This window comes from Hylobates moloch, unplaced genomic scaffold (genome assembly GCF_009828535.3).
Source record: "Hylobates moloch isolate HMO894 unplaced genomic scaffold, HMol_V3 SCAFFOLD_19, whole genome shotgun sequence".
Taxonomy (NCBI): Eukaryota; Metazoa; Chordata; class Mammalia; order Primates; family Hylobatidae; genus Hylobates; species Hylobates moloch.
The window spans coordinates 41,031,192-41,044,034 of NW_026652294.1; the positions used below are offsets into that span (position 1 = coordinate 41,031,192).

Here is a 12,843-nt window from a genome sequence, read left to right on the forward strand (position 1 = left end):
TCTTTTCCTAGCAACTAACAGGTTCTCAAGCAGAGGGAACACAACAGAGGGATGGGGCCTTGGAGACCCAAGCCCCTGGTGCTGTGAGTCTTTTAAGTCTTACCAATGCCGGGTTGTATTGGCCCCAAGGGCAGTCAGCTTCCATGGGGAATCCTGAGCCCTGGAATCCATCCAGGTGGATAGGCTGGGACCAAAGCACTTTGTGGATGAAGGAAAAATCAGTAGGAACCCAGGGCTTTCCAAAGACCTCATCTGAAACACCTGTTTGGCTTTGTAAGCCTCAAAGGGTTCTCAGGGCCAAAACACAGAGAAGAGCATGCGGCTATTTTTGGGCCTGGGCCTGAGCATGACCATGTCCTGTGGAACTGTGGTTGGACCCATGTGAAAAGGGAGTCAGGTGCATGAGGCATACCTGCAGTTCTCACCAGCAAGAAGCCAAAGAACCAGGAGAGTCGCCTTCCTTTCTCCCAGTTTTCTATTTGCAAAATTTGTCAGAGGTTTTACCAGAGTCCTGTGTGTGTCACCTCGAACCCTTCTTATTAGAAATCACCTAGTGAGCAGGGCTGCCTCCTTGAGTGCATAAAAGAAACTTCTCAAATGAGGCTTTAGTCATTTAGATGCAAATGTCCTCAGCCCTCTTCCAAACCTGGCACTATCCAAGTGTCCTCAGGCCTCACTACTTGGTGTAGATAGATGAATGGGGTACAATGGATGTGGCAGCAATAATCTGCACCTCGCTAGCTTGAATATCCCACTTGCTCACATCAGACGCCCACTCCCACCAGCCTCCTTGGACGAATCCAAAAGTGACTCGCTTGGGCTCCCCAGCCAGGTTGCAACTCCAGTTGCCATGGAGTGTCTGCCATACTCTTCTTCATCTGCATTAGCTACTTCCCCCCCAACACCATCACTGTCCTCTGTCCACGAAGTGGCAAGAGGAAGCCTCACACTGTGGCTGTTACTGGCACCCATCTTAAGAGGTAGACATTAGGGCCGTGGGAGTTTTCTCCCAGCCATGGGCCTGAAGGCTGAACTACTTGGGACACTTTGGACCTATCCAGCTCCTGGTAGGCTTGGCAAGGGTCACGGCCACCCTGCAATAGCCCCCAGCACATCCCTGAGGGCCACTCAATTCACTGGGTATGTTTGTCAAGACTGAGCAGGGAGAGGACGCAGAACAATGGATTCTGTATTTTCTGACCCTATAAAAAAATGGGAGTGATCTGGTTAACCAGGAATTTTGATGAACATAATTACAACAGAGTCCATGCAGCAAGGATACAGGAAGTCAACCCACCAACCCTCACAGGGAAACTTGCCAAGCTGGAAATATGGAGTCTCCGGGGGGGACAAGGATTGATGAAAAGATTTGCAAATGATCCTGCAAACTGCAAGGATGAGTTGCACGGCCTCCTAGGTCAAAAGCCATGTCACAGCCTTGAAGCATCCGACAATCAAGCGGTCAGCAGAGGGTAGGAAAGAAACGCCTTCTATGTGGGCCTTGCAGAGCCCCTATTCCTGCATGACGCTTCCTCCTCTGACTCTGGAGAATGAGACTTTTATGGTGGTTGCACCTGCTGTACGAACATTAAGACAGAAGGGCCAGTTAATAGGGTTCCAGAGGAGACAATGCAAGAAATGAGGAAAACTCTGAATGGGAGCATGTTTCTTGCATCTGAGATGGCCGGTCCTTTTCGTTGGTGGCATCTCCCCAGCGGCACCATACGGCATGATGGGGATCTGAGAGACGCCCACTCTTCAGCATGTTTTGGAAGAATCTCGGCATTGACGAACCAGCATAACTGTGCTACCAAATATCAGAGTCACTCTTTTGGCCTCTGATAGAGGGGTTTGGAGCAGGTGCCTAGAGGCCTTGTGACTGTGTTTTAGAACCACAGGGTCTGGGGTGGAGGACCTGGAGTGTCGTCCCACAAGCACCCCTGAAATACAGAGAACAGCTCCAGAAATAGTAAGGGAAGCAGGGGCTGCTTCCCCGCCTTGAATCCTGGAGGGGTTGGGTAACCTCAGAGAAAAAAAAAAAAACACACACACAAAAAAAAACCCCTACATTTTGTTCCATTTCAAGGTCTCTCTGGTCCTGATGTTTCAGCACAATTAAAAATGTAATTATAAAATGACAAGGTAGACTCCTCCCAATAGCCAGATCTAGCTTCCGGCTTCCAAGCCAGAAAACCTGAATGACTGTGCTCACCGGCTTTTGATTAACAGACACATTTTATTCAAACTCTCCATTTCCTGATGAACTGCTGAGGAATGTTGCTTCTTTCCTCCTCCCCCTTCCCTAGCAGAATAAAAATAGTGTGGGCCATTCTAATATCCTAGCCCCAACTCAGGATGACAAAAGCATTAGGAGACAGCACAAAGGCCTAGGCATAAAGAGGTGCTGTGTTCCCAGACAGCGAGCTGTGATGTGTGCAATTGTCTTAGCCTCTCTGGGCCTCTGTTTCCTCATCTGTAAAATAGAGGGATTGCCAGCCTTGTGGTCCTATAACCCATGCACGGGATGGCTTTCGTAACACAGCCTAAAACCATAAGGGAAATATCAAGGCAGTTAAATGTCCAGCTCAGCTTCCAAGAACAGCAGCCACATAAACAAAAGAGATGACAGAGGCCTGACAAGACACAAATCTTGATGAAATATTGCTTTGCTCGCTGCAAGCTTCCTTCCAAACACTTTTGGACTCTAAAGAGAAAGAGGTCTCAAACTCTTGTGGTCTAGATACCCTTTCATTTACTCGACCAAATCTGACTTAGAATCAGTGGGAAAGAAAGGCTTGTCTGAGACACCAACAAAGCGAAGTGATGTACCAAAAACTGGAAATGAAATGCATGCCCAATTCAGGGTATGCGATAGTGCACACGACCTCAGGTCTGTACGAGGAGGCTGAACAGTTAGGGATTCTCTTCCCCTTTGCCACAGGTCCCTGTTACGGCCAATTAATGCTGAAAAGTCCCTATTTGTCAAAGGAAGGAGTTGGGCTAGACTTCAGTACTTCTGTCTTCGTCCTAAAGATAAATGATCTTGAAATACATCCTAGGTTTTCTATGCTAGTTGATATCGATAATGATATCACTTGTCCTGACCTAGAAAATACTTTTGAAGGACATTTTGTGGATTGTTCACCTAACAGACTCCCTAGGGAGTTCCTGGAAGGGTGAGGTCCCCTCTAAAGGATCGCTGGTCAACTTCCCTTTGCAGTGGAAAAAGCCTGGGAATAAGAAGGTTTTGCCAAACTTGGTATGGCCCAGAGAGAGAGAAAAACTATCCTTCCTAGCCTTCCTTTAGCATTAAGCTGCAAAGCCCCCAAATGCCTTATGTCATTGTTTTGGGCACTTTCTATCGTTAGACTTCTGAGGAAAACCCCAGAACCAAATTTACCAAGCGTTCTATTGCACTCAAAATGGATTTAAGTTCAGAAGCAAGGGAGCGAGTCCAAAGTTGCTAGCTCGATCAGTAACAGGCTCGGTATCTCATGCAAAGCAGCCTGCTCACCAGAAAGGATCTTCAAGCACAAGTGACACAGCTGCTGCCCGCAGATGCACTGGGGGCAAAAGCGGGCTTCCTCGGGGAATTAGTGCTGTTGTAAAAGAAGATGGACTGAAGCTCATTACGGTATAAGGGTAGGTGCCTCTGACGGCCCGCCTGCGCCTGCGATCCAGCTGGCCTGGCTTTGTGGCCTCTAGTTGCTGGCTGGAGTGGCCCCCGGGCACTAAAGGAAAATGGAAGCAGCTCATTTCCCCACCACGGAGACACATTCCACTGACTGCAGTGCCTACGGCCTGTGCTCCAAGTGATTCTAATCAAGACTTCTGACTCCGAGAGATGGTTCCTGATGAGGTCTGAACTCTGAGCTCTGGAAGGAAATGAAGTCTAGGAAGGGCTGGAACCGTTTCCAAGGCTCAGTAAGGGGTGCAATTCTCACCAACCCGATTCAACTAACATTTCTGGAGCTGCTGCCGCTGGCACATATAAAGTAGGCAAATGGTGACAGCCAAGGGCCTTGCTATGGAGGCGTGAGACCTACCACTGCTCTGTGCCACTGTGCGAAGAACACAGGATGGGAATTGGGGCTGGTAAAGCTGCAGCAGTCTTGCTGGAAGATCTTGAGCAACCTCTTTCATCTCTGCTGAGAGGCCTCAATTGCTTCATCTCTAAAACACGGAAGTTGGACCAGATGGTCTCCAAGGGCTTTCATATATACATATATATAGCCTAATACTTAATAATTCTTTTTTTTAGACAGAGTCTCGCTCTGTCACCCAGGCTGGAGTGCAGTGGCATGATCTCGGCTCACTGCAACCTAAGCCTTCCAGGTTCAAGCGATTCTCCTCTCTCAGCCTCCCCTGTAGCTGGGATTAAAGGTGCCTATCACCACGCCTGACTAATTTTTGTATTTTTAGTGGAGACGGGGTTTCACCATGTTGACCATGCCGGCCTCGAACTCCTGGCCTCAGGCGATCTGCCCACCTCGGCCTCCCAAAGTGCTGGGATTACAGGCGTGAGCCACCGCGCCCGGCCCAATAATTCTAAATGTCAGCATTAGTATATATGTTTTAAGGACATGCCATTTTCATAGGAGAAAAAACGTCACATTCAAGTGTAGACATGGACATCATGTCTAGGCAGCATCTGACTGTTCCTGAAATGTGGGCTGTGCCCCAAACACCGAGGATCCTGCCTTACTGCACCCGGGATTCTGTGCTTCCACCTCGCACCACACTGAGTTCTGTCCTGATGTGTCCACCTCTTCCCTGTCACTCCTCCGAGCCACGTGAGTGGTCTTAGCTCTATTTGCCTAGCAACTGGATTTCTGCCCTGGAATCCTGGGCTTCTGTCTCTGCATCACCCTGGATGCACCAAAGGCAGGTTCCAGTGGAATTTTTCTGGGCCTGTTAGCAGTTAGCACTTCTGGCTGACTGTTCACATTACATCCCAAACACACAGTCCACTTCAGCTTGGGGGCAGCCCACCGACAGCCTCTGCACCCCAAATGCCCTTTTCCCAAGAGCTTGACTTCGGCTCTTCCCAGCTCCTTGCGTGCCCTTCAGTGTTCTTCTTCTTTGCTAATCCCTCCACCCCCATGAAGCACCCAACCACGATCCACACACAGGCCTGCCAGAACTCCCAGTGCTCTACAGTCAGACCCAAGGCAGCCACACCTTGGTCAGAACTTGAGTGATTGGTCTGGGTTCCTCACAGCAGCAAATCTCCAAGTGTGGCCCCTGCATCAGCAACACGAAGTCCTCTGGGATCTGGCTATCAATGCAGAGCCCCAGGCCCTGCCCCAGCACCGGGTCTTACATTTTAAAGGTCCCCGGGTAGTTCAGATGCACATTAACCTTTGAGAAGCACTGCTGTGGACTGTCCTAGGTCAACTAACCCGTTAGAGGATGCTCCTGAATAACAAGCACCGTCTCCCTTCCCCTGGCACTGTAGGAACAGGAAGCCATGCCAGAATCAGAGATGCGGATGGGCCCAGGGAGGTGGGAGATCACATCCTGGCAGGAGACCATGTGCCAAAACAGGCCAGCCTTTCCATGCAAATTGGACCTCTCACAGCTGTACAGAGCCTCAAGAGAGTGATCCCCACTCTCTTGGAGGTCCTACTTTGCAAAGAAAGAAGATGGATGCGTAACTTCTGGGGGTGGAAAGATTGGTGAAACAAGGGTGTTGTACCGCTAAGTATCAGAAGAGCTTCCATCATCACTGTTGCAGCCTCCACCACCAAACTGGAAAGGTGTCTCAGCCAAGCCTGGAAGCACAGTGCATTACTGGGCAGGTACTTCTGCTAGGGAGCCATGACCCTAGGAGCTCCCCCTTACCTTCATAAAGTTTTATAGTCCTCAAATGGCTTTTGCCTAACAGTGCCCCAGCTAGAACTGGGCCATGGGGTAAAAGCCAGATAGGTGGGTAGAATCCAAGTTTCTTAGTTGGAAAAAGTTACATGGAGGAAGCAAGGTTTGGACTCCATTAAAATCACATCACCACTCTGCTTCTCCATCACACAGCTCCAACTACGAAACTGCTCCCCAGGTAACTACGGGAGCCAAGACTCCCTTTCTCTCCAAGACATCCTTCATAAATCTTGCTCCTCCTCCCATCTGCTTTTCCTGATCTCTCACACAATGACCCATGTCTTTTTTTTTTTTTTCTTCCTGCTCATGCCTTGGATCTGTGAAAGGTGCCCCCTAGCACACAGGGTCCCCAGACCACCAAAGCTCAGCAGTTAGACCCCAAATCTCAGTTTTCAGAGCTGCCTCTTTACCATGGCGCAGTCATTTTAGAAACATGCAGAGAAAAGCAAACTGGAACATACCTCTGCAGGCAAGAAAAATCAATTCTTACCATCAGAGAACAGCTAACCTTCTCTGGGGGCTGCTACCTCAGAGGAGAGTCTTCGGTCCTGCCTGAAGCCCTCAGACTCAGCACCAAGACTCTGCCGGCTTCCTCTCCATGGCAGCCTCTCCGGGAAGTGGGGCTGAGGCAAGTCGCTAGCCCAGGGCCAGTGCTCTGGGCACCCCAACGGAGGTTCCTGTGGCTTTACTCATTGCTGTTCTTTCACAAAGAACCCACTACATTGCACAGTTCCTTCCAAATCTGCTCCAGTGCTTGCTGGGAAATTAACAACTCGTTCTGGACTTTCCAGATGCAATGTTTCTGGAGGGTTTTTTTTTTTTTTCACTCTCCCTCTTTTTCCCCTTTCTCAGCTAAAAAACGTTGGCTGAGGTCACAACAAACAATGGCCAAGCTTGTGTCACTGACCAGATGCCTCCCACCCCCAGGCCTGTGGACAAGGGCAGCTTTGTCCACTGTGTTTTAGGCGGGACTTCCTGGGCCTGCCCAAGCCCTGCTGGGGAATGTTTTGGCCAACTTCTTCCCAACCCTAAGTCACGGCTCTGGCCCCGGCCCCGGCCCCAGCTGTGTGAACCCAAGGCCAGATACAAACCAACATACAAAGAACGGAGAATGCTCCCCCAAAGAACCACTGTGTGGAAAGCTGGTGCCTGCAGAGGGGTGAGATGAAGGTCTCTTGCCTTCGCTCTGCCCTCGCCACCACCAAACCTGGACAGATAACGAACAAAGACAGGGTCACATGGGGTCTCCACTGAAAAGGGCCTGAGGATCACAAAGTCATTAGTTACAAGTGGAGAAAGGATTGGACCCCAAGAACAATACTGCAGCCACCAACTAAATGAGCTTGGGCAGGGCTTGGATCCTTGATGAATATATTGTATCATTCTGTTTAGAAAGCTTTTTGGAGCAGCTGACAATTTAGCACTCAAAATGCCGCATATTTCTGTGTTTGCTTTCAGATGCAAACCTTTGGGGTTTTAGGAACTGATTCTTTATATAGAATTAAATACAGTTTTCTAGAGAAACCAAGATCCTGAGGACCAAGTGGTTCCCAATTAAGCAAATGGATAAGCTTATTTATGAAGAGGTTTCAATACCAGCTCCTTGGGTGGGGGTAAGAAAATAAGTACTATTGTCTAAGGATGGAGTCAGACCAGAGCTAAGCTGTTGTTTTACTACATACTAGCTGCAAGACCCTGGGCAACGGCTCCGGCTTCAATTTCTCCAAGTGTAAAATGCAGATGATCACAGTATCTTTCTCAAAAGATTGCTGTAAGAGATTAAAGGGGGTGGGGATGGGGCATCCATGTAAACATTTCACCTAGTGGACGAAGTAAATGCTCAATGAAAGCTAGGATTTTTGTCGTTACTATCACCAGTGGCTGAAAGGTAGGCACTGCAGTTACCCCGGGTCCAAAAAAAGTCTAGACTGAACAATAAAAAGCAAACAGCCCAATTTAAAAAAATGAGCAAAAGACATTCCTCCAAAGAAGATATAAAAATGACCAATAAGCACATGAAAAGATGCTGAACATCACTAATCATCAGGGAAATGCAAATCAAAACTACAGTGAGATATTAGCTCACACCCATTAGGACAGGTTCTTCAAAAAAAAACTAGACAAGACCAGGCACAATGGCTCACGCCTGTAACCCCAGCACTGTGGGAGGCCAAGGCGGGTGGATCACTTGAGGCCAGGAGTTCGAGACCAACCCGGCCAACATGGTGAAACCACGTCTCTATTAAAAATACAAAAATTAGCCAGGCATGGCGGTGCATGCCTGTAATTCCAGCTATCTGGGAAGCTGAGGCAGGAGAATCCGGGAGGCGGAGGGTGCAGTGAGCTAGGATCACGCCACTGCACTCCAGCCTGGGCAATGGAGCAAGGCTCTGTCTCAAAACAAACAAATAAACAAACATCCACAAAACAGAAAAGAACAAGTACTAGTAAGGATTGAGAACTGTTGGAACCCTTGTGCCCTGCTGGTGGGAATATAAAATGGTACAGCCCCTATGGAAAATAGTGCGTTAATTCCTCAAAAAATTAAAGAATTGCCATATAGTCCAGCAATTCCATTAATAGGTATATACCAAAAAGAACTGAAAGCAGAGTCCTGAAGGGAGGGTCTTGCTGCCTGTTCATGGCAACATTATTCACAAGAGCCAGAAGGTGGAAACAATGCAAGTCATGGTAAAATAAACACAATAGAATATTATTCAGCCTTAAGAAGGAAGGAATTTTTTTTTTTTTTTTTTTTTGAGACGAAGTCTTGCTCTGTCACCCAAGCTGGAGTGCGTCTTGCTCTGTCACCCAAGCTGGAGTGCAGTGGCACAATCTCGGCTCACTGCAAGCTCCGCCTCCTGGGTTCAGGCGATTCTCCTGCCTCAGCCTCCCAAGTAGCTGGGACTACAGGTGTGCGCCACCGCGCCTGGCTAATTGGAAGGAAATTTTGACACATGCAACCATGTGGATGGACCTTGAGGACATTATGCTCAGTGCAACAGCCAGACACAAAGGGACAAATTCCATTTGCTTCACCTCTATGAGGCACCTAGAGAAGTCAAATTGATAGTGACAGGTTGCAGAATGGAGGTGACCAGGGGCTGTGGGCAGCGGACGATGCGGAGTTTGTGTTTAACGAGTCTAGAGTGTCACTGGTGCAAGATGGAAGCATTCTGGAGATTAATGGTGGTGATGGTGGCTGCACAACCACGTGGGTATACTCAAAGCCACTGAACTATACATTTAAAAATGATGGAGATGGTGGATTTCATGTCATGTATATTTTGCCATGATTTTAAAAAAAGCCCCCGAGACCCACAGAGATAGTTTAGATCAAAAGACCCTGTGACCCATAAGCCACTTCATGAGATATACCACCTCAGGCTCTCCATGTACTCCCAGAGGGAAGCTGCCCCAGCCTCTTGGCAATGGTGAAGAGAAAGCCCACCTAGAAGATGAGGCTGGGACCAGGCATGGTGGCTCACGCCTGTAATCCCAACACTTTGGGAGGCCGAGGTAGGTGGATCATTTGAGGTCAGGAGTTCGAGACCAGCCTGGCCAACATGGCGAAACCCCATCTCTACTAAAAATACAAACAATTGGCCGGGCATGGTGGCGGGCGCCTGTAATCCCCGCTACTCAGGAGGCTGAGGCAGGAGAATTACTTGAACCCGGAAGGCAGAGGTTGTAGTGAGCCAAGATCATGCCACTGCACTCCAACCTGGACGTCAGAGTGAGATCCTGTCTCAAAAATAAATAAATAAAGACGATGAGGCTGGCCACCTATAGCAGGACTCACTCACCATGGTTCGTCTTGCGTTCAATCTTGGGGAGACCGAGGTAACACAGCCAGCATCCTAACGTCAATCGAGTGCTTTTCCGTTCAGGGGTGTGGCACACTCTGGGGCTCCCGGAGGGGGTGACAATGTGCCTTTCCCTTGGACATATCAATTCCTTTCTGTGTCTGCATCCCACCTTCCCAGTCTTTTCTCTTATGTGCCTGACAGCAGGGCTCATCTCTTCCTTCTCAAAGTTACCAACGTGGCTGCTGGGGGGACTCTACCTCCCTCTCTAATTGCTGGGTTTCAATCTGCTGCAGGAGTGGCTGTGAGGATCTTGTACTGAGCACTCACTCTGGACCAGGCGCTGTTCTACGCTTCACATGTTTCATGTCACGTAATCCCTCTAACAAACCAAAAAGGAAAATTCTATGATCGTCCTCATTTAACAGAGGAATACAGAGGCTCCTGCGAGAGACTGGGCAGGACGGGTGGGAAGAACAAGCCACACAGGCAATATTCTAGGCCATGGGGCCAGCCCGAGCCAAGGTCAGAGAGAAACCGTGTGGGTAGAGGCTGTGGGAGAAAAGCAGGTGGATCCATTCATTAGAGTTTAAGAGGCATGGGAGGTGAGAAAAATAGTAGCGAAGGATGGCGTCAGATCATGGGAGGCCATGAGGACACCAAAAACTAAGAAATTTCGATTCTATAAAGGAGAAGAAACCATCAGTGGATTCTGAGCCAGGGAGAAGTCACAATCAGGGCTGTGCTTTTTAGAAATCATGATACCAGGGTATAAAAAGGTCAAATGTGAGGGAGAAACTAGAGGGAGGAAACTGGCTATAGAAACCCCCCCCCACCTTCTTTCTCTCTCCCCGCTCTCACTCATCATAAAAACAAGAGAAAGGCAATGCTCAAGCCTACACTTGCAAAATGGTCCCAAACCAGCCATGAAGAGGAGGCGAGAGCATCACATCCAGCGGTGGGGAGTCCCCCGCTGGCAGCTGAGTTATTTGCATCTTCTCTCTGCAATGTGGGAGGAGAGGCTGGGTGATGAATCCACGCACTTGCTTTTGAGGTCAGACATGCTACAGAAATAGACCAAGGTACTTTTCTGTTCTTGGAGATGGGCTCTCACCCATAAGAAGGTAAAAGCGGGCCGGGCACGGTGGCTCATGCCTGTAATCCCAACACTTTGGGAGGCCGAGGCAGGTGGATGACCTGAGGTCAGGAGTTTGAGACCAGCCTGGCCAACATGGAGAAACCCCTTCTCTACTAAAAATACAAAAATTATCCAGGCGTGGTGGTGTGCACCTGTAATCCCAGCTACCAGGGAGGCTAATACTTGAACTCGGGAGGCGGAGGTTGCAGTGAGCCAAGATCATGCTGCTGCACTCCAGCCTGAGTGACAGAGCAAGACTTTGTCTCAAAAAAAAAAAAAAAAAAAAAAAAGAAGGTAAAAGCAAAACTTCATTTGAACCTAGATGGCCAAGACCTTCACCTTCAGTCCTTTCAGGTTTGCAGAATTAAAATGGCCACGAAAGTTTTCATAGCCTGTGACTCCTCAGTTTTGTAATAGCAAAGAGGGGACAGTTTTAAGGCTGTTAAACATTAACAGCTGTCCCCGACACCACTTTGACATTGCATCACACAGAGGAACAGATACAATCACAGACAGCAATGCATCATTCCAGGCAACACACAGAAATCACTGTCATTGCAAATCTCAGTAGGGCCCCCAGCCAAGGGCAAGGGACCTTTCCGGGCCATTACAAACCAGGAGGCTGATCTGCTGTGGCCTGACCTCAGCAGAACACACTAGTCCTGCAGACATTTAATTCTTTAGGATTCCCCAAAGTTAATCTCTCAGAGTATGGAAGACTCACGAATACATTCTAAGGGTTTACTGTTTGGGTTCATCCTAGCATCTCAATCCAGAAGTCACTTTGGTTTTCCTTTATTAACCATCCTTAGTGATTAGCGTTGGCTGTGAAAAACACCCTACTGGTCTCTCCTGGCCTCTGCAAATAGATAGGGTGCTACATATGAAGCCACACGTACAAACAAACGGCAGACAGCAGAGAATCCGTGATCCCAAAGCAAAAAGGCTGATATTTCCACCATGCTGAGTTTTCCTGAGTTCAATGGCATCAGATAAGACCAACCCTCTTAGTATTTTTTTTGTTTCAGTCAAGTTGAAAACTGTCAACCAAAGTAGGGCTTATTTGCTGTAGGCCCTTGTCCTCTGTAGGATGAATTGGGTTGTCTTAAAATGATAATAGGCCGGGCACGGTGGCTCATGCCTGTAATACCAGCACGTTGGGTAGCCAAGGCGGGCAGATCACGAGGTCAGGAGTTCAAAACCAGCCTGGCCAACATTGTGAAATCCTGTCTCTATTAAAAAGACAAAAATTAGCTGGGCGTGGTGGCATGTGCCTGCACTTCCCTACTTGGGAAGCTGAGGCAGTAGAATCACTTGAACCTGGGAGGCAGAGGTTGCAGTGAGGTGAGATAGTGCCACTGCACTCCAGCTTGGGTGACGGAGCGAGACTCCGTCAAAAAAAAAAAAAAAAAAAGATAATTAATAAGAAAGCACATCTGGGTAGGGTGATGACTCACTTTCTGTAAATGCTTCACAGTCATGAACGGAAAAATTATTCATCAGCCCAAGCAGTCTCCAGGGTACAGGGTCTCAGGGACGCCCCCGTCCTCCATACGTGGCCCCCTGTCTGCATGATCAATCAACCAACTAATAGTTACTAACTACCCTTTCCTGAATCCTGTGTGGGATGCAGGCAGGTACTGTATGTAGGACGTGACTCCTAAAATTCGGAAGCTAAGTCACAAACATGGGCAAAAAAAGCAAAGGAGTCTTCAACAGTGCCAAATGCTACGTGATAAGGTGGCAGACAATAAGAGCTTTCAGAATCCAGAGGAGGGCGAGGTCACTTTTGGTTGAGATGGTCCAGGGAGGCTTCCCAAAAGATAAAGAACTTGCCTCACAGCAGGGATAAAAAACAAGGGCTTGAAGGGAGCCCAAAGAACATGATGTACGAAGCAGAATAAGGTTTGATAAAGGATGGGACATAGAGAAATAAGAGACAGTGAAGTTGATTCAGAAGGAAATGACAGAAGTTTGAACAAGTAACTCGAAGAGATGTGGCTATGGTGAGAGCCAGTTTAG

General features: G+C 48.4%; 1 protein-coding gene across 5 annotated transcripts in view; it reads right to left on the minus strand.

Annotated features, from left to right (window-relative positions):
• The window catches only part of GAS7 (growth arrest specific 7), a 279,805-nt gene that overhangs the window by 109,371 nt on the left and 157,591 nt on the right, over positions 1-12,843 (minus strand). The window contains exon 1 of one of the 5 annotated variants that reach the window (XM_032139671.2): positions 6,386-6,667. The exons of 3 other annotated variants lie outside the window; for them this stretch is intronic. Coding sequence is in view for 1 of the 2 variants with exons in the window: in XM_032139668.2 (XP_031995559.1) it covers positions 6,368-6,370 (3 nt within the window). In the remaining variant the exon portion in view is untranslated. Of the gene's footprint in view, positions 1-6,367; positions 6,668-12,843 lie in introns of those variants that run through there. One more of the 5 variants, XM_032139668.2, reaches the window with a different exon arrangement.